Consider the following 25954-nt stretch of genomic DNA (forward strand, 5'->3'; position numbering starts at 1 on the left):
GAGAGGAGAGAGAGAGAGAGAGAGAGAGAATCCCAGTGCAGAGCCTGATGTGGGGCTCAAAGTCACGAACCATCTGATCATGACCTTAGCCAAAATGAAGAGTTGGACACTTAACATACTGAGCCACCCAGGTGCCCCAATCATGCTTGTTTTAAATTCCTGGTTTATCTATTGTAATACTTCTGCTTTAGATCATGTATGTTGTTAGTTTATTGATTTCTTTTGAGACAGCTCTAATCCTCAGCTATCTAATTATATTGCTCTGTGAGGTAATATTTTTCAGGGTATCAGCTATTCTTTCATTAAGATATATTACATTAGGGAGATCAAAGGTCAGGCCTTAACTAGTATCAGTACTAGTGAATTTAAGGAAAATAGAAGAGGCAGAAGCAAGTGAGGCCTAGGCACAAAGAACCAGATTAATCAATTCTACTATCATCCCCCTCTGTGAGGGTTTCACATCTTTAGACCCTTTGAAGGAAGTAGAAGTCAGTCTTCCTGGACCTGAAGGGTGAGGGGAAGAAGAAATGAATTGCTAAGAGTAGATGGTCAATCCGTATCTATTGATATCAATTTTTTTTTTTTACAGTGCATCTAAACTTTTTTATTTTTATTTTTATTTTTTTTACAAATAGTTTACTGTCAAATTGGTTTCCATATAACATCCAGTGCTCATCCCCACAAGTGCCCTCCTCCATGCCCATCTCCTCCCTCCCCCCATACCCATCAGTCCTCAGTTTGTTTCTCAGCATTCAAGAGTCTCTCATGGTTTGCCTCTCTCCCTTTCCCCCACCATTTCCCCACTTCTTCTCTCCCATGGTCCTCGGTTAAGTTCCTCCTAATTCTCCTATACATGCAAACATATGATATCTGTCCTTCTCTGCCTGACTTATTTCGTCAGCATAACACCCTCNATTGATCTCAATTCTTAATGCCAGTAGGGTTTATGCACTAATGTTGTTCTTTGAATTCTGGCACTAATTATATAGGCTACTGCTGCTGTTTCTGTAGTGAAGGAATAAAAATTAACTCAAGGTAATTTAGGGGACAGAAAGCATTTGATCTCATTTAAAGACTTTCTGGAGGTCAGCTGGCTCTCATTTTATTTTTCTAGGGTTTATTTCTGGTGAAGGAAATCTACCACCTATGTTATTTTGCTACTTTGGCAGAAATACTTCTCATATTATAGCATTTTATATTATTTGAATTCTGTTTTATTAATTATGCACAACTGCATTACTTCTATAATAATTTATAAAAATAAAAACTGGTTGAACAAAAATGGCATTATCAAAAACTAAAACGACCTAAAGGTCAAAACCAAGAAAGAAGTTTCATTTTAACATGTTATAATTATTAACAGTCTTCTGTATTAATTTTCTTCCCAAAAAGAAAACAAAGCTATCTTTTTCAATTTAATGGTTTCTAATGGGTAGTTGTGAGGGGAGGGGAAAAGAAGAGCAGATTTACAACATACAGTATTTTAAAAGCTTTTAGATTCAACTGCCAAAAAGCTCAACTGAATGGCAGGAATCTCAATTGGTCTTTATAAATATACTGACTCACAAAGAAAAATTAAACAGATCAGCAAACAAGACCATATGTTAATCGTGAACTCATTTTGAAAGGACACTTGTCTAAGAAAATAGAAAATAAGAATAATACAACAAACAACTATTACAGCCAACCTGTTTTTAGTTTTTCCAGGAAATTACAATGATAATCCTTCAACTCTATTTTTTCTTTAGCATCCTTAAAACTTGAAATAGGACAGCTAAAAAATATTTTATCTGACAGTCTGAATCACATTTCTCTTTTCATTTTCTTTGGTTAACCCAAAAGGGGAAAATTAACAGAATTTGTAACATACAGAAACCCTACATGGAAGATAAAAAGATAACAGAGGTATTTTCTTTAAATTATTTTTTTAATGGTTATTTGGGGTTTTTTTTGTTTTTTTTTTAATGTTTTATTTGTTTCTAGGAGAGAGAGAGAGAGACAGCGTGAGCAGGGGAGGGTCAGAGAGAGAGGGAGACACAGAATCTGAAACAGGCTCCAGGCTCTGAGCTGGCTGTCAGCACAGAGCCCGACATGGGGCTCAAACCCGCGAATCGCGAGATCATGACCTAAGCAAAAGTCGGACGCTTAACCGACTAAGCCACCCAGGCGCCCCAATGGTTATTTGTTTTTGAGAGACAAAGAGCACAAGCAGGGGAAGAGCAAAGAGAAAGGGACACATAGAATCCGAAGCAGGCTCCAGGCTCTGAGCTGTCAGCATAGAGCCCGATGTGGTGCTCAAACCCATGAACTAAGAGATCATGACCTGAGCTGAAGTTGGACACTTAACGTAACCTAAACCCAGGGGCCCCAATAACTGAGGTATTTTTGCAGTCATTTCAATTCTTGAGAGGGGCGCCTGGGTGGCTCAGTTGGTTGAGTGTCTGACTTCGGCTCAGGTCACAATCTCCCAGTTCGTGGGTTCAGGCCCTGCGTCAGGCTCTGTGCTGAATGCTTGCTCAGAGCCTGGAGCCTGTTTCAGATTCTGTGTCTCCTTCTCTCTTTCCCCCTCCCCCGCTCATGCTGTGTCTTACTCTCTCAAAAATAAATAAATGTTAAAAAAAATTTAAAAAATTCTTGAGGAAGATACATTATTCCATTACTTCATGAACTAATCTCAACTCTATTTTTGCTTAAGGATCCAAAGAAGGTATTATTAATTGCTTTAGTTAAGACACAGGAAAAATACAATTTTAGAACTGTCATGGAAATATAAGTTTAATAAAAACAGCTTTCTAAAAATTCTCTATTTGTTAGGATATTTTCAGCTTCAAGTAAAAGAAAACCTGAATAACAGTTGATTAATTGGTTTATATAACAAAATTTTGCAAGTAGGCAGTTCCAGGATTGTTTCAGCAATACAACCAAATCATGGTGCTAGGTTAGTTGACATCCCTACAACTCTCTTGGCCTTCCTTTCATTTCTGAAAGTTGCCAGTACCAGGGCTAAGCATTACTTTTTTTCATACTATCTGTTCTGTTCCATTTCATTAATCTGGACAAAAGTGTACCTTTATAAATATCTGGTAGAGTTAATACTAATTCATTACCTTTCATTTTCAAAACTGTCCTTAGTGTTCTTGCATGTTTGTTTCTACTGGTGAACTTTATTTCACATTTACTATCAAATGACCTAAATTTTATATTAAAAAATATGAGGGGCCCCTGGGTAGTTCAGTCAGTTAAGCATCCAAATCTTGGTTTTGGCTCAGGTCATGATCACATGGTTAAGGAATGAAGCCTCACATCAGGCTCTGTGAGTGACAGTGTGGAGCCTTCTTGGGATCTCTCTCTGTCTCTGTCTCTCTCTCCCCCCTCTCTGCCCCTCCCCTGCTTGAGCTCTCTGTCTCTCAAAATAAATAAACTTTAATAAAAAAGAAAAAAGAAACTTGCATAAGCTTGTAACTAAGCAAAAACACCTCTGGGAGAGTGGAAGGGGGTAATTATGGAAAGTTATTAACTGTAACATTGAGAGGAAAAAAGTACATAATCCAATTTTATTAGAATAATGGCACAAGTAGAAAAGATGCTAAATAGAAAACAATGAGGGGCGTGTGGGTGGCTCAGTCGGTTAAGTGTCCGACTTCGGCTCTGGTCATGATCTCATGGTTCGTGGGTTCAAGCACTGCGTCGGGCTCTGTGCTGACAGTTAGCTCAGAGCCTGGAGCCTGTTTTAGATTCCGTATCTCCCTCTCTCTCTGACCCTCCCCTGCTCACGCTGTCTCTCTCTCTCAGAAATAAATTTTAAAAAATTAAAAAAAAAAAAGCAATGAAGCCCATTATACTGAAAATAAGCACTACCATTACCTAGCTCAGTAAAGAATCTACATTAATGACAGCAACTCATTAGCTCCAGAATCTTCTCTATATGGCTGAACTGGCCTGATTTAGTTAATTGATAAAGTCTAAAAGGGTAAAAACTGTAAGGATTTATTCTATATAATTACATTCATACAAACATGCACACTCTTTTACTTTTTAAAAAACAATGCCAATAATGTCAATGTTTGACCAATTCTGAAAGCTGAACTAAAAATCAGTAAGATTTTGCTTTTAAGGTTTTCATGAAAATATGTTTATAGCTAAATCAGATCTTGCAGACATTATAAGCATAGCCCTCGTGTTAGTTTCACAGTCTGACAGCAGAAGGGAATGAAATTTAACTGTCAAAATTTTGGAGCTAGATGAGGCCTTAAGATCAACTGGTTCAATCTCCTCATTCTCAGATGAATAATCAGGCCAGGAGGGATTATGCATACAATTCTGCCAAAGTTGCAGAGGGATGAGTGGCAGACCCAGAAGAAGAGAGACCAAGTCTTCTGATTCTCAATTCACTATTCTTTCAATTATACCAATCTGTCATCATGGTTAGAACAGAATGGAATAAACAGTGACAGATGTGGGAAAATACAGTCAACAGATGTTAAGGAACAAAACAAGTAAATACATAACTAGTAGAGAACAGGGATTAGGTTGTAAGAGCTCTGTATGTATCACCAATGCTTGACTTAGCATCTGGCAAATGGCAAAAACTTAATCTGTGTATGTTATCTTGAATAATACAGATATGAGAAAGTAATCCTACTACAATAAACTGAGTTTCTATACCAAACTATAAAGCTTTGGTGGTGTGACAGACTATCTTCTAAACATAATTTTCAATTACTGTTAAATACAGAGCTTACATATGGGGAGTCTGCTAAATCCCCTGTGCTTGCCAAACGTTATTCAGAAATAAACCCAAATTTTAGATGTGCTGAATTTTGATGTAATTATGTATGTGTTAGACACAATACTAATAAATCCCTTCTTTCTACGCAGCTGCTGATCCGCTGATTTAAGTTGTAATCTCCTTCTGAGGGGAGCATAAAATTGTTATACTCTAGTAAGAGTTGAGGCTTCTTCATATCTTGAGATGTTAAATCTAAGATAATTCATTTACATAATGGTAAAGAGCAACATTTAAGATCTTATAGTATCTGACACAATAAAAAATTATAATAAGCAGCAGTAATTTTACAATTACATATGCCATCTCTAATTGGTGATCTTAATAGTTCAAATTTCTTCTATGATTTCAAACAATCCAATTTGAAACGTACATCATAAGTGCAGTTTTAATCAAATAACCCACATTACTGAATCATAGATAAACACAGTAATTATATGTTAGGTCCATCTCAAATTATAGTAATTAACTGTAGTAGAAAAGCTTTGGGAAGAACAGTTAATAAACAGAATGTTTAAATAAGCTACAGAGCATCCATGTAATGGAACAAAATTGATGTTTTCTAAGAATATTTAATAATGTGGAAATTTAAATAGTATCCTGCCTTGTCCTTAGAAGGACTTTTCATGGCTTAAAAATAATAATCTAGTAGGAAAAATAAAATAATTTTATTTTACTTTACTTTTAAATGGACTTTTAAAAATCAGATGTAAGTAATCCTATGGGAGGACAATATAATATAACATAGTTCTTTTTTTTTTTAATATAACATAGTTCTGACACAAGGTTTTCTGACTGGTCTAACTTAATCCAGTGAAAGATATTTTTAGGAGATGTAGAGTACTGAAAAGATTGAATGCTCTTTAGGAAATCTTGATTAAAGTCTATGTATTTCAGCTAAGCTCTTCACAGGTTTTGAAAGGCAGAGTTAAGGTTATACTGTCAGATGAATATCGAGAATTGTATTAACAATAAAGATTATAACCACATGCTTTAACTCTTCACCTGGGCTTGAGGAGTTAAGAGAATTTCAGGAGATGATAATGTGTAAGCTGAGATCTGAAACATGAGCACGAGTTAGCTACACTTTCGAAGTCAGAGGGAAGAGTGATTCAGGTAAGGAGAACAGCATGGGCAGAAACTCAAAGGCAAGAAAAAGCTTTGTATCTAAAAAGGATTAATATTCAGTGGTATTAAAACAAAGAATTGGTGGCAAGGTGAAGGTGGATCCTAAAAATGGGGCTGGAGAACTAACTAAAGTGCGGTATATCACATAGGAATCTGAGAGTAGGGGGAGTTTAGGCTTAATGCTGAGGGCAAGGGAAACAATGAAAAAAATTTTAATCAAGGATGAAGATCTATCTAGTTGACATTTTTAAAAGAGATTTTCTTATCTTGTTAACACTAATCAAAAAGTAGGGTTGTTAATCTACTTCTTTGTTCTCTCCATACACAACTGTAAGCTTTAGGAAGATAGAGCTCTTATTCACACTTTTCATCTCTAGCACCTAGTAGGTGACCAAAAAGTTATCTGCTGAATAAATGTTAAAGCATATGATTCTGCACTTAGCTGGTAACACAAAACTGCTATATTCTGCTTGCAGTATGGAGAATGAGTTGGAGGGGAGGGGAGGGGCAGAAGAGGAAGACCACTTATTACAGTCAAGTGTAATCAAGTAAATATTTATCAACGATATTCTCAACACAAAATAACTATAGCAAATACAAGAATTTGATAAGCCTTTGAGAAGTTTTAATGAAATAATCAATGTAATAGCCTTTGTTCATTCAGAATAAATAAGATACGTTTTCAGGGCCCCTGGCTGGCTCAGTCGATGGAGTGAGCAGCTCTTGATCTCAGGGTTTGTTGAGTTTGAGCCCCACATTGGGTGTAGAGACTACTTAAAAATAAAGTATTTTAAAAATAAACAAACAAACCAAAAAAGAAGAAGAGGAGGAGGAGGAGGAGGAGGAAGACCAGGAACAGAGGCTAAACAGGTGATGACAGCCCAAACTAGTGAGGGTGCAATGGGAATAGAGAAAAGAAGAAGGTAAGCTAGCATGAGTTAATTACTGAATAGATCAGTGAGCCTGAGGTAGCATTGGCAGATTCTAGTGAAAACTGAGGTACCCAAGAGTAACACCAGCCAAAAACTAGAGGGTCAATCTGGCCATGAGCAGGGACACTATATAATTTTGGTTACTTATAGACACACAAGCTGAAGCTGAGAAATTAGGTAACTTGTTCAAGGTGACCTGACTACCAACTGAGATGGGCTCTGGAGAGCTAACACAGTGGTTCTCAATTCTGGCCATGGGAGTATCAGAATACCAGGTAGGGAGGGAGGTGTGGGGAGACAGACAGAGAGAAAGAGGTACATGGTGGAGGGTAGAGAGGAAAGGACAAATGGGAAGGAAGAGAGAAAGAGAAGGAAACGAAGAGAGGGAGGGAGAAGAAGGGGAGAGAGGGAGAGAAGGAAGGAGGGAGGAAGGTGGAGAAAAAGAAAGAACAAAAAAGAAGAACAGGATTTCAGTTTCATTCGTACACACCCGACAGAGCCACTGAGGTTCCACAATTCCAAGTAAAACCACAGGAGTGTTAGGTGGGGAAAATTTCCAAGTATGTAGTCTAACCAGATGCTCAACTCTGCCAGAAAAATCCTCACTTAAAGCACCATACAACCTTTGGACACTGCAACTTGTAGGCATACTGTGAAAATTAAGCACTTGGAAAATGAATAGCTGGGCAAAAGATTGGTATTTTCAAAACTTCAATCAATCAGATCAAGACCATGGCATTAAACCTGTCAATAAATTTCTATTCTACTTAGGGAAAAAAAATCCAATTTCTTGCATCTGTACAAGGCACTGAATAATCACAGAATTATCCAATTTGCTAACCTCATTTCACACCAACTTTCCCCACCCTCAACAGGCACCAGCCTCATCTCTTCCTGCAATACATGAAGTTCTTTCCTGCTTTGGGACCTCTGTACTTGTTCTTCACTCACTTCTTAATATGGTTCTTCCTAATTCTCTACTTCTCATGTTAAATCTTAAAGATGACCTCTGCAGAGATGGTTTCCCAACCTGAGCTATCTACCCGGGACCTCCCACGTGACTTATTCTCATGGAAGGTTTTTCTTCCCAGGACTGAATGGCAAATGTGAGCCTTTCCAGTAGTATGGGGTCCTCTAAGAAGAAGGATCTTAACCCCCAGGCCCACAGCCATTTCTCAAAGTTCTTAAAACATACATGGCACAGGGAAGGCACCAAAATATGTTAGGAGGGAAGAAGAGAGAGGGTCAAACTTAGATGTCAGCCAACAAATATTATTAAATTAATGAATAAACTTATTTGCATGAAATAATTCACCATAAATGAATTAATTAAAAATTAAAGAACACAGCAAAACTGGTGATTTTGATTTCACAAAAGCTGACTATAGCAGTAATTAGGGAATGAATCCACACTTGTCTTTTTCCTAATACTTCCCATCCAAGGTAGTAAAACCATATGATGAAAAAAATTACAATTTAATGTAAATTTAAAATAGAATATCAAATTCTGCAAAGTTTTATACAATAAATACTTTTTTTTGGGAAACTATTATTTACAATTTAAAAAAAATTTTTTGAGACAGAGAGAGAGGGAGAGAGAGAGAGAGAGAGAGAGAGAGCGAGCGAGCGTGTGTGAGCGTGATGCAGGGAAGGGGCAGAGAGAGGGAGACACAGAATCTGAGCTGTCAGCACAGAGCCCAATGCGGGGCTCATATTCACCAGCCATGAGATCATGACCTGAGCTGAAGTCAGACACTTAACCAACTGAGCCACCCAGGTGACCCTGGGAAACTGTATTATTATTATTTTATTGTTAAAGAATCCACTTCTATGACTATCATGAAGCCCAGGCTAGTTAACAGTAATGGCTCCTGGAGGTAACTATACCCCACTCTGAACTTTCTGGTTATAAGCACTGTATTTTCTCTCTACCTCAGCTGAAAACCCAGACTCAGAAGGACTCAATCCCTGCTTCCCTATTCCCGGAAGACGCCAAAGCCAACTATAAGAGGCTTTTTCAGAGGGGAAGATGACTTCGTCTTCCTAGAACACAAACCCCCTACTTTGCTTAATGAGGCACAATAAGTAAATTTTTAAAAACTAGACAGAAATATACCAAAATGATAATGTATTATGTCTGAATAGTTTGATACATTTTCTTTTTTGCATCTTTCTATATTTTCCAAATTCTCTATAGTGGGCATATTATTACTTTTAGAATCAAAACAAAATTGAACAAAGAATAACTATCACACTTTGCTGGCTCTAAAGCTAGCCATAACCATGAACAAAGCATTATCCTAACCCGTTTTGCAAATTACTATAATTACTGTAACAACAACAACAACAACTAATCTTTAAAAATCTCCAAATGATTGTCATTAAAGCTTACTTAGAGTGAATTTTTGTAGTAGGTCTTTGCTACTATTGCTCTTTGCCACTTTTTTCTTTTAACCTTGGGAAGGAGCTTAACTATTGTGGGAAAAACACCTCTGTACTCATTTCCCCCAGAAAATAAAGCTCTAGCTTCTGTCTAGTAAGAAATATGGGGAAAGAGTCCTGAGGGTCCCTTCATGTTCACTTTAAGTATGGTGCCATCTTGTCCAAAAAATTTATTTTTAAATTTTTCCTCAGTAGTATCAACTATCTATTTTTATAAATAATAGCTAGGGGGCACCTGGGTAGCTCAGTCGGTTAAGCATCCTACTTCAGCTCAGGTAATGATTTTGCAGTTTGTGAGTTTGAGCCCCATGTAGGGCTCTGTCCTGACATCTCAGAGCCTGGAGGCTGCTTCAGATTCTATGTCTCCTTCTCTCTCTGCCCTTCCCTCACACTCTGTCTCTCCTTCTCTCAAATATAAGTAAACATTAAAAAAAATTAAAAAAGAAATAATAGCTAAAAGAAAAAAAGCAAGCTGATCTAATTTCTCAAATTAGACATTTTAAACCACTGAGTCTTAAATATCATTCTTCTGTGTATAAAAACCACAGGCAAAATGACTACTACATACAGTAACTATGTAAATTATTATCCAAAATAAGATACTTAAGAGTGAATGGGGCACTATTAGTAACCATGCCAGGGCAATATGCATGACACTGGGACTATCTAAGGCAAATAAGTCACTCTCTTACCTAGGAGAATAATTTGGATGCTGAGCTTGCAAACTTAAAAGGAGTTACTAGTTACATTAGGTCCTCCCTCAGAACAAAAACATACTCTATTATGCTATTGCCTATTATAGAAATCACTACAGTGAAAGTAGAAGGTGGAAAGGATTAACAAAAATAGAATAAGATAGTTTTTAAGATATTCATTTTAGCAAAGCCCCTCCCAAATAAGCATACAAATAATTCTTTTAGAAACTTATAAAAGGAAATAATATAATAACTCATATTTTAAACAGATAAAACTGAATAATTTAGCTGGTAGATTTTTCTTTCTCTGACTTAGAGTTACTTCAATTAAAGACATGGGGGAAAGGGTGAAGAATGGTTAGAGAGAAAAGATAATGGGCTACAGTCTTCTTTCTAAAGAAGCTAAGACACGAGAGAAGAATCACTAAATGCCTTTACCCATTCCAGAGTCTTTCTTGGTGCCATCTGATATTATGTCTACATGATCAGAGTCCACATCATAACTAAAGAAATCATTCAAATAGGTCTTCGATCGCTGGCCACCAAATACATATAAGCAACGATTTTTCTGAAAAATAAGGAAAAAAGGGCAAAGAAGGGAGAAAGTAGTCACTTCCACGAAGAATTCAGAATGACCCTTTTACAATTTAAACCTCTATAAAAGCCATTTTATGACAGAGCCCATGCAGTGGAGTACTGTGCTGGTATAAAGAGGGATGATGAAGCTGTCTAGATACTAAGAGGTGGTGATCTTTAGGATACTCTATTAAAGTAAAAAAGCAAGGTACAGAATAATGTATACAGTGCTGCCTTTGCATAAGAAGGGGAAACAAGGAATGTTATATGTTTGCTTCTTTCTTCAAAAAGAAACAAAGGAAAGAAAGTAATTAAAGACCTTTATGGGAAGGGACAGAGCAGGAAGACAGGGATAGAGAAATCTGATCTCTCCAAAAGTATGGTTTTGCCTTTAGAACCATGGATATTGTTTATTTAATTAGGAAACAAAATTAACTCCAAAGAAAAAGACAATCTCTGAAATTTGAAAAACACTGAAATAAACCTATCTGTACATAAGATATGACCACACAGAGACATGATCACACAGAAAAATAGTATTTCTAGTGATTTTAATTCATGTTTTTTGACTCCCCATCCCCAGCTATATCCTAAACAGAAAAATAACCAGAAAGCAACCTGAAACAACATTCAGTAATTCTTGTTAGTTCTGTGATTCTGTAACTATTACAGAAAAACAGAATAATATAAGACTGTCATTAGGAAGCACTATTTTAACCTTAAAAGATACATAAATAGAAAATCAAAAGGATATTCAATTTTAAAACTCTATGATTTTTAATTTGAATTGGCTGTATTGGTAGGAACTAATGATTTAATTTTTCTCTTACTAAAAAGATATATAGATACGTACATATATACATATACCAGTATGTGTATATAGCTATACGTGTGCGTATATATGTGGGAAGGGGGCACTCCTGGACAAAGAGAAAAATTGGGGCATCAAGAAGAATAAGGACAGCACTGGATTAAACACATCAAATATATAAGTCCACAAGTTCATGATAATGCCTAAAAAAATACATTGGTTAACTTTGGAGCCTCAACTTATTAATACGAAAAAGTGATAAAGAGAAAAAAATCAAATATTTTTCTGTGTGGTGTGCACATCAGGGTAGCCAAATAGTTAATGAGGATAAGTTTTTAATATCAGAATCAGTTAATAAATACAGAATAAAGTAATCAGAAAAATCTCAGTTTCACAAACCCCACACAATGATTATCAATGACTGCAAAAACCATTCAGTAAAAAGAATGACAAGAAATTTTATCACTGACCAATCAGGCTAGGCTAACACGTAAACCCAAAGAATATTGTTAACATCACCAAGAGTATGACAACGACACATTAAATGTGCCGCTTGATATTTTGCAATCAGGCCATCTTTTAAGTATTCTTGCACCCCTCCTTTTGCCTCCCCCCCCAAAAAAAAGAGACTCTGAAATGAAATCTCTAGATCTAACTACCAGCTTACAGGAAATATGGACTAGACAATCACAATATACTACAAGGATAAAATTAGCCAAATCAAGAAAATGGGAAATTTTCTTGAGCACACATGATTCAGTTTAACAAGTAAATAAATGGTATGCAAGGGGGAAAAAATAGAAGCAGGGAATACTGTTATGGCTTAAAAGAAATTTAAGAGGCATAACAACCAAATACAATACACAGACTGTTTTTAGAGTCTGACTTGCATAAACCAGCTATAGAAAAGTATTTTTCAGTATTTCAGAAAACAAAATGAATGCAAACTATATATTCATGATAATATGAATCTGCTGGTGCTTTGGTTCACTATTATAATGATATCATAATTATGTTTATAAAAAGTTCTTATCTGTTAGTGATACACTACAGTAATTACAGGTATAATGATTGGGATTATTATATGTGTTACACTACATGCTAACCTGGATGTAAATTAAAAGATAAATTAATTAAAAAAAACCCCAAACTTAAAAATCAGAGAAACATCAAAGAAAGAAGAAAAACATTAAGTGGGGCAGATATATGAAAAATGAATAGTGGAATATTGATAATTGTTGAAACAAATAAGTACACAGGAATTTATTACACTCTTCTCTATACTTTGATATATGTTTAAAATATTCCACAGTATGTTTTTAAAGTTATGTTCACAGAAAGAAGCCCAAGTTTTCATCATAACAACTGGAAAGGTTAAAGAAATGTTTCTATACTGGTTTTGTTGATAAATTTAAATTCTAATTCTATACAGTCAATTCTTAATTCCTCACACTTAATAAAGAGTGGCAGAGAGGAAAATAAAACAATTGATCTTCTAGTTACTACGAAAAATCAGTAAGTAGTTAACTGTAAGCAAGAGAAATAGCTACAATATCTGTATAAGCAGTAAAGTTAGTCATAAAAGTGGCTTCATTAGTATCTGAGTAATAACTATTCAGGAATTACTAGGTTAATGGGAAGAGTCTCATAATTAGCAAACAGTACAGTGGCCAAGGAAGTTTTATTTTTGTCTTTCATTGCTAACACTAATCATTTATTTTTAGTGAAAAGTTTTGATCTCTTTCTGAAGATTTAGATTTTGACTACTCCTTTTCCTATTGAGATATACATGACAAAATAACAATACAATGTATAGAATATTCTTACTGAGTGGAATAGCATGCAGTGTCCTATCCGAGACTGGATGTCCTCAGGCCCAGCATTACAGGAGTCCTCTCGAAGAAGTTTCCAAGTTTGACATTGACAGTTGAAAGCAAATAACCCACTGAACTGTGGTTCACTGGCTCTGCTGTCATCTACGCTGCCGTTACATGTCAAAATTCTACCACCAAAGGTGTAGATCATATGTTTTTCTGAGTCCATACACATCTATCAGAACAAGACAACAGATTGAATAGTTACAGATTGGTCCTGTTATATGTGCTAAAATGAAACCAACGTGTGCACCTTTAGATTCTCAAGAAACTAAACTTTGTCTTAACAACACTAAATAGCACCCTTGATTATCATGTACACTTTAATAATGCTCACCAAATGCACAGATTCAGGATAGATTTCTAAATACTTTTTCAGGTTTCCATTTTTCCCAGTGACAGTAAAATATTTTGAGTTAAAGAGCTTTATGCTTTCTGGAAACTGCATAATTTTTACCAAATCAATCAATAATACACGAGGTGCTAAATTATACCTAAGATTGAATACTTTTCATACTCTAGGGATAAAGTGACCACACCTTCCCCTTCATCCTCTTTTTAAAAACTCTCTTCTTTCTGCTCTAGGCAACCATCCATCCTCTTAATTTTTCTACCATTTAATCAGACAGCATATATGTCAATAAGAGTGATACAGCTGAATTCATCTTTCTGTATTTATTTTGCAAAACTCTTCAAATTATGTTGTTATGAAATAGCAAAACAAACAAAAAGACATTTGCAGTCAATCCAGGCTGACTTCTCTGGTGATGAATCTGCCTCCTTTAACACAATACTATAAATTTAATTTTCTTTGAGGTATGTTATGCAATTTATGTTCAGAAGGCAGTCTTGATTCTTTCATTCTTTCCACTCAAGGAGATCATGCCTTTTCATAAAAGTATCTCTGAGAAAAAAGCCATTTGTCACAAGACAATAGGAATCAAATTCTATTTCCAAGTGGAGAGATAAACTGGGAAAATTCTGTGTAAGTCCAAGTTGGGAATCAGATGTTGAACACAAGTGGCACTGATATATAAAGAATAAACTGCATACATAAAACATCTATGTTTTGGGGCTAAAGCACAAATACCAGCCATTGTATGTCCAATTTTCTTCTCCCATCAAATTGTAATAAGCATCTATTTATGTACTGTTTTTAGGAAAAAGTTATTTTATTTTATTTTATTTTTTATTTTTTATTTTTATTTTTTTTAAATGTTTTATTTATTTCTAGGAGACAGAGAGAGACAGCGTGAGCAGGGGAGGGTCAGAGAGAGAGGGAGTCACAGACTGAAACAGGCTCCAGGCTCTGAGCTGGCAGTCAGCACAGAGCCCGACGCGGGGCTCGAACCCACAAACCGCGAGATCACGACCTAAGCGAAAGTCGGACGCTCAACCGACTAAGCCACCCAGGGGCCCCAGGAAAAAGTTATTTTAATAATTATACATTTTATTTTTTAAATTCATATTATAAAGAAAAGATTCTAGCATCTCCCAATATTTCCCTAACCACTAAAAAAGATCCAGTCACTTGCCATTTCCCAGGTTTCTGACAACCTTCCATAAATTAAGATGAAAATTTACTATTCCTCAAGGGTGGAATCTTGGTGAATATAGTTGAAAGTATTCCCACTCTTTGACTTTAATAATCATATCATTAAAAGCAATCCATATGTTATTGAAGACAACTCAGTATGGCCCCATTCACCTACTATACCACTGTCTAAGGCTTCACGGAACCTGAGTCACACTACCATGTCTCAAGTGTTTAAGGCTCAGATCTCTCCAAGTACCTTGGGATCATGTTGAAAATCTTGAGTGATTCACATTATATGACCCTGTTTAAATTTTCATAAATTTACAAATTCATACTAATTTTGGTTAATCTCTGTTATCCAGCCCTTATGTTTCTGCTTCATACAGCTACAAAAGGGGTTTCTATTTCCTTCTGGGGATATTTAAGTTTAATTAATATGGCTTATTCTCATTTGTTGTTAGTGGTGAAGCATAAATAGATCTTTATCTTGGTAGCTCTTTCCAGAAAACCAGACCAAACCAACTCAAAAAAAGAGTAAGATACTACAGTAGCTTCACTGATTCTTTCCCATATCTTAGAACGAACAGGAGACAAAACAGAAATAATTTTATTCCTTCAGCTTGGTTCTTCCCTGGATATGATAAGCAGTTTCAATGAGAGTCAATTATCAAACAACAAGAAGTGTTAATCACTATAGGAAACTTTATGCTGTTCAGCAGTTTATCATTTCATTTTCACTTTTAATCTCTGAAAAAAATTTCTGAAAAGCTAATGACTTACTAAAGTTTGTATAATACTAACACCTTTTCTCTTGAAGATTTCCAGAAACCATGTAAGTCAAAAATTGGAAGACCACTCACTCTATCAAGTTAGAAATTGGATTTCTAAAATCAAACAAATAGTGGATAGCCACTTACTCCGCACCACAATGTTTTAAAATCCAAAAGAGTCTTTACTCTATCAAATGAATACAAGATTGGCTAGGATTATTCTGGATGCAAAATAATTGTTTCCTCACAAAATCTAAAGCTTTCAAAGCAGTGTTGCCTAATCCACCAACCTCTAAAAATGCCTCATGCTAATCTGGTCCTTGCTTACTTATTTACAAAGGCAACAAGTTTCTTCTCTACAGACATTAGGGTTTTCTCTTAATTCCTGGTTCTAAAATTTCATTAAGGAAGTATCTAGGTAGGGATATTCTTTCTTCATTCATCCTAATGTGCCCCTGGTGTTCCTCTAATTCTAAAAATTGTCTTTTCTTCTGCTCTGAGGTTTTTTTTCCTTCTTAATCTTGAGATTTGCTGTTTTTGGTTTGCCTCCATTCTCTTTTTCTAGAGCTCCTATCAGGTGGATATTAAAACTTCAGGATCTTTTCTCTTTTCCTTAACATTTCTCTCATAATTTCAGCTTACTAATTTAGTAACCATTTAGAGGGAGGGTTTTTTTTTTTTTTTCACATCAGATGGGTAATGTGCCTGCGTCGTAACAAGGTTTAAGGGTGGCACATGTCACACAACGGAATGAACACCCAATCATCATGCTTATGAACTACAAAAGGGAGAGCTTTTTAATCAATTCACTGAGATTTTTATTTTGCTGCCAAATCTTTAACTTATAATTTTTCTAGATACTTCTTTATCATGGATGAAACAGCCTCCTGAATTACTCTAAAAAATATCACTTTTAAACTTATCTTAAAGGCTTCTTCAGTAAACACTCCTAATGTTTTTCTTTGTTAATTCTTACTTTGCTGAGTTCAGTAGCCCTGTCTCATGGTATTAGTTATTTTCAAACATTTGGAATTTTTTGGCTGTTGTTACAATCTTTTTTATATCTGTGAATCCCTACTCATCCGCCTCTTCAAATATAGCAGCCTGCCTCAAGGAAGTGGGTGGGGAGAAATGAGACACAGCGCCCTAGAGGGTTCCACAGCAGCTGTCCAGTGCCTCCTGGGAGTACTGCTCTATCATTCCAGCTCCAGTGTCCATGCTCAAACCCTGATCTGTAGACAATTATCAAAGGTAAGTACTGTTCAAACTGGCAGCTTGCTGTTCAGTCACCAATGATCATCTAATGTTTGCCCCAGCTGTATACATCTTGAGACTCAAGTTGCTACAATCAAGTTGTGGACAGCTACTTATTCCACAATCCAATTGTTTAAAAATCTATAGGCTCTGGGGGCACCTGGGTGGCTTAGTCGGTTAAGCGTCCGACTTTCGCTTGGGTCATGATCTCATGGTTCGTGGGTTCAAGCCCCGTGTCGGGCTCTGTGCTGACTGCCAGCTTGGAGCCTGGAGCCTGTTTCAGAGTCTGTATCTCCCTCTCTCTCTGACCCTCCCCTGCTCACGCGGTCTCCCTCTCTCTCCTAGAAATTTAAAAAAAAAAAAAAATCTATAGGCTCTGGTTTCCTCCAGTTGGATCTGGACTCATTTTGTTTTCTACCTTACAGGAATTCTCCCCAATTTTCTTTAAAAACAAGACATTCTTCGTTTTTCAACATTACAACAAAAATTCTTTTGCATTTCACAGATTGTGGGGCAGCAGGGTATTTAAAGTATACATCCAGCCTGACAATAATCTAATGACCCAGGGAGAATGTTAATGAGCTGAGGTATCAAAGCATTTGATTGAAGTTTCTCCAGCCACTTCTTGGCTAGCTTGTATTCTACTGTCTAGTAATTTCCTCAAAAAACTTTTATACTTGAAGGACAATTTGGCTAGATATAAAACCCTTGGCTCACACTGTCTTTTCTTGAATACTTGGTAGATGTTGCTCTACTGCCTCTCTTGGTATTGAATATAGCTGTAGAAAAATCTGACACCAGTCTAATTTTATTTCTTGATAATTTTGCCTAGCTGCGCCAAAATGCTTTATCTTTGAAATTCAATATGAATTGCTAATATATACCTTAGAGTTGAGTGCCTAGGTCAATTTTCCCTGAATGTAGCATGCCCTTTCGATACGTAGTCTTGAATTAATTATTTATAAATATTTATTCAATTCCACTGTTTGAGTTTTCTTCTTTAATGTCTCCAATTATGTGTAGGTTGGCTCTCTTTTGATTGTATTCTCTACCTATAATTCTCCAGCTAATCGTTTTTACATCTTTTTTGTTTATCTGCTCTTATTATTACTATGCTATATGACACTTACCTATTCTTCACACACCGTGTAGATTATTTTTCAATTCTGAACGTGGTAATATGTTCTTCTTTAATCTCTTTCCTGAATTTTATCAGGTCCACTTTCACCTGCACCTATTATTTGGCCATCTCATCTGCATTCCTGAACTTACGCTTTGTAGTCTTCTTCACAGTTGCAAGCTTCAAAGCCATTTAATTCATTTTAGAACACTGGAATATAATTTGTCATCTGCTGTTGCACGAAGGAAAGTTTTGCTGGTTCTTTTTCTTCTTACTATTTTTCTTCAGAGTACCTCTCTAAAGATCTGGTGTTTATTGCTTTTTCATTTTTCATATTTAAGTGAGTTGAACTTCCCTGGACCAGATAACAGAAAGTTCCTACAGAAGGGTAATGCTCTTGCTCAAGGGCTCTTACCTCTGCTGCTACTGAATTAAATGACTTCTTCAAAATATGGTGGCTACTATGAAGTCAAGACATCTCTCACCACAAACCTTATTTGGTTTAGGGGGTTTCTATTTTATGCCTTGAGTTCTCCCTTATTACACTGTTGTGGGCTTCAACACTGGTTCTGGTATTTCAGTTGTTTCTGGCTAAACTTACAAGGAACTGGGAGTCGTGGGTTTTCTCTGGCTCCTGGTTTTACTGAATATTTGACCATACTGTGGCAATATTTTTCCTTAAGCTTTCTGGTTGGTTCTCAGTGTTACTGAAAATCATACAAAGCAACAACTTGGAAAGCTTCAGAACTAAGCTTAAGAAATCCAAAAGCTTTAAAATTTAGTTTTTTTATGTTAAAATTCCAAATGGCAAAGTAACTTCTAAACATATCTTCATGCTTCTAGCTCTCTTACATTCTTAAATTTGAATGTTACGTGTCAAGTCTTAATGTGTCATAAATGACCCTAGGTAATTTTTGGAGTAAGTTCCAAAATATAGCTTTATTTGCATGAAATAGGATAGAAAATGGGGGCTTATAAAGATTGTGTTAATTGGTGAAATCTTGGTTTCTCCTCCCCCAGTGTTCTTCTATTACATCTAATAAGATGAAAATCAAGCATCATGTAACAGAACTTGCTTCCAAAGAACATTCTACTTTACTGAAGTCAAGACAAACCAAGGTCACATACAAGGACAATGTATGTGCTCTACTCAGACTACCCTTAAGCTATTCTTTTTTCAATATGTAAAAGACATTGAAAAAGACATACGCATCTTTTATAAAAGAAATCTGTAACCAGATGGAAGAAAATAAATGGTTTCCCTAGCAGTGTTATCTGCTGATGTTCTGTTTTTAAAAGATTGGAACCAGCCTAACATTTTTTGGAATATTTATTTTCCACAAGAGCAACACTGAGGATGTCAGCAGGGACGTGCAGAGCTCTGCAGAGTTCAGTTATGTAGAGCCAGCAGAAGTTCTAAATTCAAACTGGGGAATACTTTGAAAACTAACATTTCTTTTTTCTACCCACCACTCACTTGATAGGCATAAAACTCACTCCTCTTTTCCTTACCATTCTCCTAGAAAAACTTATTATTATGTCATTAGAATAGTTTAAAAGCAAAGCATTAACAAGAACCTACAAAGAAACAAAGAGAACCAATAAATAAAAATAAAGACTGGGATTTTAATTACTAGATATTAGGCCTAAGCTAAATTCTGTCATAATCTTAGCACCACCTACCATTTCTCAAGTACTAGATAATACTATGTTTATCAATGCAGTGTTACAGATTTTTAAAAAGTCTTTTCTCCTTCATACTACAAAAAACCCTTCAGATGTGGGGTGAGCCAAGTAAAAATGGCCTCATAATTCAGTTACTGGTTATTGTTTTGTGTACTGACCTATACTAAACTTATATGGACTAAACATCCAAATACAGATAAGAGTGACAACAACATTGATGGGGATAATGATGAACATATTAAAATTTTAATATTAAAAAGGCTTACAGATCGCTATGTGTAGTCTTCTAGTCTATAGCACCATTATGTGATTTCTATTGGTGCTCAGTTAAAATTTTGTTTTTAACATTTATTTTTGAGAGACAAGAGACAGAGTGTGATCAGGGGAGGGGCAGAGAAAGGGAGATAGAATCCGAAGCAGGCTCCAGGCTCCAAGCTGTTAGCACAGAGGCCGATGCGGGGCTCAAACTCATAAACCGCGAGATCATGACTTGGGCCGAAGTCGGATGCTTAACCAACTGAGCCACCCAGGCGCCTTTTAAAATGTTTATTTATTTATTTTTGAGACAGATAAGAGTATGAGCAGGGAAGGGAAGGCGGGGAGAGGTGTCAGAACCTGAAGCAGGCTCCCAGCTCTACACGGGGCTTGAAATCATGGACTGGGAGATCATGACCGGAGCTGAAGTCAGACACTTAGCCAACTGAGCCACCCAGGAGCCCCTTTTTGGTGCTCAGTTTAAACTTCTTCTGGTATATGTTAAATCTGCTTTAGGATTTTTTCTATCTGCTTTAGGATTTTATACAAAAGTAAATATATTTCACTTGAATTGGAAGAAAAGCTCTTGATTTCAAACTATCAAACTCATTATAAAATAATTTTAAATTTCTTCCAGGAATGCAGAATAAAACGTTTTAAAAGTGTAAGTTGTTACTGTTATGAGTTATGACTATTTATCATAAAATTAAAATTTGTTTTTCCCAATATGTACTGCTCCATCTACTCTCTGAAGTTTTTATAAATTAACACTTGTTATTCTGAGATCTTAGTATTTTATCTTGCACCAAACAAGAGAAAAAAATTTTAAATGATAACTTTATACCTATTGAAACAACAGTTATTTTTATTATCTATTATAGGTATTTATAGGAAATCACTAATAGACAATATAGCATAACATGTGAAATAAACCCTAAAAGCAAGAGTTACTGAGCACTAATTAATTCCACCATATATTTAATTGTGCACCAAACCTGATGATCAAACACCAATTTTGGCCCTCCATCAGCAGCAGTATCTTCACTGAGTAACATCCATGTGTTTGTGTCAATGTCATAACGATAGAAGTCACTTTTCAGAGATTTGCTGTTCCTCACAGAGGAATCCAAATAACGACCCAATGTGTAGATTTGTCTTCGCTGAATGTCAATGCACATCTTATGACATGATCTGGCGCTAGGACCATTCTGTGGAGACCAAAAAAAGAAAAAAGAAAATATTCAAAGACCAAATAATAAAAAATAAAATTAAATGCTCTTTTTTTTTGACTTTTACTAAAAGGTTTGCAATGTAAGTCCAACACACAGTTAGATATTACCATAGAAATGCTTAAAATCTGCCAGGAAAGATGGGATAAACTATTCTGCACATGGTGTGCTGTCTATAACACTCATACGGCTTCTGTGAAAAACTCACTGGACTGTAGTCATTTGTGCACAGAGCTGGAGTCTCCAGTACATGTTAATCTAAAGAAAGTTGCCTTTTTTTTTTTTAATTTCTAAAAAATGTTTTTTATTTATTTCTGAGAGAGACAGACAGCATGAGCGGGGGGAGGGGGGGGTGAGAGAGAGAATCTGAAATCTGAATCAGAATCAGAATCAGAATCTGAAACAGGCTCCAGGCTCTGAGCTGGCTGTCAGCACAGAGCCCGACGTGGGGCTCAAACCCACGAACCATGAAATCATGACCTGAGCCAAAGTCGGCTGCTCAACCAACTGAGCCACCCAGGCGCCCTGACAGTTGGTCTTTTAAAATCTTTCTCATTAGAATTTCTCACCAGAATCTAGCACAAAACAGATAACCCAAGAATATCTAGAATCGCTGAATTTCATAACTGGAAGGAACCTTAATAAGATCTCTAGTTTAATTATCTCCTTTTAAAGATGAGGAAGCATAACCCAAAGAGGAAAGGCATCTTAGTGAAGATTAGTAAACTAGTGACAGCACCAGAATAAAAATCCAAACCTTTGACTTCATCCACATATTACATTATATAAATCTGACACTTCTGCTTGGACAAATAACACGATGAGGGATACAATACGAAGAACACTGTATAATCAACAAAAATTATTTAGTTGAGATCACTTGTATCACAGGACTGAATAAAAGGCAAAAAACAATATTACAGCATAAACTAAAAACAGAGCTCATGGAGAAAAAAGAACTTCAATTGGGCAGAATTTGAAAGGGGGAAAAGGAACAAGAATTAATTGTTAAATGTTTCCTGAATTCTACCTATATTACAGTATTTGCTAAATTTGTTAAATCTCTTGAATTCTATCTATATCATTATTACATGTCTATGTATATTTCATTCAATCCATGCAACTCCATAAGGAAATATTTCCATGTCACAGATTCTAAGTAATCTGTTCAACGTAACAAAACTAGGAGACAGAGAATCTAAGCTTCAGTGTAACTAGAACCAAAAACTGTGTTCTTTCCACTATTCTGGATTGGTTTTCCACAAGAGTAACAAATGCAAAACAGACTTAATACAATGTGTGTAGTTACGACTGAGATGAAGAATTCCTAGTGCAGAAATAAGAATTGAAGGGTAAGGCAGAAATAGAAGCCTGGTGAATGACTGACAGATGAGGCTGGATATAATCTCATAGGCAGTAAAGGACTGTCATGGGTTTCTAGAGCAGGATAGAACATTTAAAAAGCAGTATTATAAAAAGAGTATTCTAGCACTGTTATCTAGATTAAATAAATAAAGATATTAGGAAGGAAGAATAATTTGACATTAGTGTTATGAATCTAGATGTTAAGTTGATTTGAATCTGTACTTTAGTATTCATACTAATGACTATTTTAAAACTTGTTTTTAAAGATTTTTGTCAAAGAAAATCTCCAGCAGATAAGGTGAAAACATTATTTTTTGAAAGAATTTCCTCCATAATTAAATTCAAAAACAAAGATAGGGTAATACATAATAAATCTATGCCATCTATCCTAGAAAATAAAATTTGAGACTTTATTAGGGGAGGTAATAGAACTTCTTGCTTCAGCTTAATTAGCATAAGTGCTATTAAAACAAGTAAATTATACCCTTAATAAAAAGAAAAAAGGAAATAAAGAAAAGGAGCCAGAAGAATAGAAAACAGATTAAAAAATGGAGATAAGTAACAAAGTTGGTATCCTTAAAGATTAGTAGAATTATAAACCACTAGCAAGACTAAATTTTTAAAAACAAAAAGAAAACACAAATTGCCAAATATGAGAAATGAGAGCAGGAACATAACTTACAGGCTCACTAGAAGTTACAAAGAAAGTAAGAGACCATTATGAAAAACAGGTAAAATCTGATAATGTCGATAAAATGGACAAATTCCTTAAAAAACTGTAAACTTACCAAAATTGACATGAGATAAAAGAGAAAATCTGAAGTCACTATATCTACTGAAAAACTGACTTCATAATTTAAAAACTTCCCGCAGGGGCACCTGGAAGGCTCATTCGGTTGAGCCACTCTTGCTTTTGGCTCAGGTCATGATCTCACAGTTTGTGGGTTTAAGCCCCGAGTCGGGCTCTGTTCTGGCAGTTTGGAGCCTGTTTGGAATTCTCTGTTCTCCCTCTCTCTCTGCCCCTACCCTGCTCACTCTCACTCTCTCAAAATAAATAAATAAACATTAATTTTTTTTTTAAATAGAAACTTCCCACAAATAAAATGCCAGTCCTAGATATGTATACTGGTAGATTTTATTAAACACAAGAAATAATATTCCTAACTCATTTTATAAGGACAAGAGAACACTGAAACCAATTAACAATCATACTACAAAGGAGCAAGAGGAAAAATAATTTACAGGAAACCAGCAACCAGTATATCTCATGAACAGACACAAAACTAATCTTTAACAAAATATTATCAAATAAAATGCAGCAATATATAAAAAGGATATTCCTTAATAAAGGGGGTTTATATCAGGAATGTAAAGTTAATTTTACATTTAAAAACTGATCAAGGTAATTCGCTACATCAACAGAATTAAAGGAAAAAAATCTTATCCTTATAAAAAGCATTTGATAAAATTCAATACACATTTATGAGGAAACTCACAGCAAACCAGGAATAGAAAGGAATGTCTTCAATCTGGTAAGAATGCATGAATCCTAAATCTAATTCTTCACTTTTTAAATTTTTTTAGAGAGAGTGAACACTCACGCCCATGTGAGAGGGAGAGAGAATCTCAAGCTCCACACCCAGCATGGAGCCCAATACAGGGCTCAATCCCATGAAGGTGAGATCATCACCTGAGCTGAAATCAAGAGTTGGATGCTCAACCAAGTCACCCAGATGCCCCTAATTTTTCACTTAATGGTGAAATAATGAACGCTGTTCTGTGAGAATCTGAAACAAGATAAGGATGTCTAGTCTCACTTCCTCTATTTAACACCATACGAGAAGTCAAAATCAGTGCAATAAGGCATTAAAAAATAAAATGTTATAAAAAAAAGCAAAAAGGAAGAAATAAAATTGTCTCTATTCATAGATGACAAAACTATTGGTTGAAACATCCTAAGAAATCAACAGACAGAAATAATTTACTTCTCTATATTAGCAGTAAACAAAAAGAAAAAATTCTTAAGCTCCATTTACAATAGCACAAAAAACCAAAATACACTGGGATCAATATAAAAACATTCAAGACCTCTAACCTAAAAACTCCAAGAGTGCTGACAAATAATTAAGACTGAAATAATTGGAGATTAAATGTAACTATGCTCATGGATTAGAAGACTTAATATTATTAAGACATCAATTCTCACCAAATTGATGTATAAACATCACATTCCCAATCATAATCCCAACAGCTTTAGAAACTGACAATGATTCTAAAATTTATGTGAAATGTAAAAGACCTAGAAGAATCAAAATAATTTGTTTTAAGTTTATTTATTTCTTTGGGTGGGGGGGGAGGGACAGAGAAAGAGAAGGAGAGAGAATCCCAAGTAGGCTCCATGCTGTCAGTGTAGAGCCCAATGCAGGGCTTGATCTCATGAACCAGTGAGGTCATGACATTATGACCTGAGCAGAAATCTGGCACTTAACTGACTGAGCCACCCAGGTACCCCTCAAAATAATTTTTAAAATGAAGAATAAAGAGGTCTTATACTACCTGACCTCAAGGAGTGTCATAATGGTATTAAGAGCAGACCAAAAGATAATGGGGCAGGATAGAGTATTCAGAGAGACATATACTTATATGATCAATTGATTTTTGACAAACATGCCTAAGCAATTCAATGTGGAAAGAAGATAGGGAGCAATCAGAACTCTCATACATTTCTGGTAGGAATATAAAATGGTATAATCACTTTGGAAAAAGCCTTACTAGTTTCATCAATGGATGCTAAGGGTGAAAGTTTGATGAGTAACATGGTATTTTCATGATCTCAAGGTGTCTCCTCACAAATTACATATTATAGAGGGGAGAAATCTGGAGGGCACTCCCCTTAAATGAGTGATCAAACGTACCAGACAAACGGACACAGTATGGTTCCTGACAGGATATACTAAGGAGGATATCACATGGTATTCCACTGTGATGTCATCCACATGGTGTTCCTGCTAAGAATGCTCAACCTAAATCCAATCCCAAGGAAACAAGAGACAAACCCAACTGAGGGATAGTCTACAAAATAATTACTCTGCGCTCTTCAAAAATGTCAAGGTTTATTTATTTATTTATATTTATTTCTGAGAGAGAGATAGAGAGAGACAGCATGGACAGGGGAGGGGCAGAGAGAGAGGGAGACACAGAATCTGAAACAGGCTCCAGGCTCTGAGCTGTCAGCACAGAGCCCAACACGGGGCTCAAACCCACGAACCGTGAGATCATGACCTGAGCCGAAGTCAGACGCTTAACCGACTGAGCCACCCAGGCGCCCCAAAAATGTCAAGGTTTAGAAAGGTAAGGAAAGGTTGAGGAACGATGCCAGTCTAAAGTAGAACTGAAGAAACATGACACTGAAATGAATGCATGATCATGAACTGAGTCCTGGTCAGGGATGGGGTTTGGGAGTGACAGTGGGACACCTATAAAGGACATTACTG

General features: G+C 35.8%; 1 protein-coding gene and 1 non-coding gene across 3 annotated transcripts in view; both read right to left on the reverse strand.

Annotated features, from left to right (window-relative positions):
* Window positions 1-25954, reverse strand: part of MKLN1 (muskelin 1) — a 331507-nt gene that overhangs the window by 42646 nt on the left and 262907 nt on the right. For both annotated transcript variants that reach the window (XM_077770721.1, XM_077770722.1), the window contains exons 11-13: window positions 20862-21074; window positions 13198-13419; window positions 10422-10551 (exon numbers count right to left, since the gene is read on the reverse strand). In XM_077770721.1, coding sequence (XP_077626847.1) covers window positions 10422-10551; window positions 13198-13419; window positions 20862-21074 — 565 coding nt within the window. The remainder of the gene's footprint in view (window positions 1-10421; window positions 10552-13197; window positions 13420-20861; window positions 21075-25954) is intronic.
* LOC144237118 (small nucleolar RNA U13) lies at window positions 16238-16341 on the reverse strand. The gene has a single exon (XR_013336768.1). It is a non-coding gene; the product is annotated as a small nucleolar RNA U13 (small nucleolar RNA).

The sequence above is a fragment of the Crocuta crocuta genome, unplaced genomic scaffold (genome assembly GCF_008692635.1).
Source record: "Crocuta crocuta isolate KB4526 unplaced genomic scaffold, BGI_CrCroc_1.0 scaffold266, whole genome shotgun sequence".
Lineage (NCBI taxonomy): Eukaryota > Metazoa > Chordata > Mammalia > Carnivora > Hyaenidae > Crocuta > Crocuta crocuta.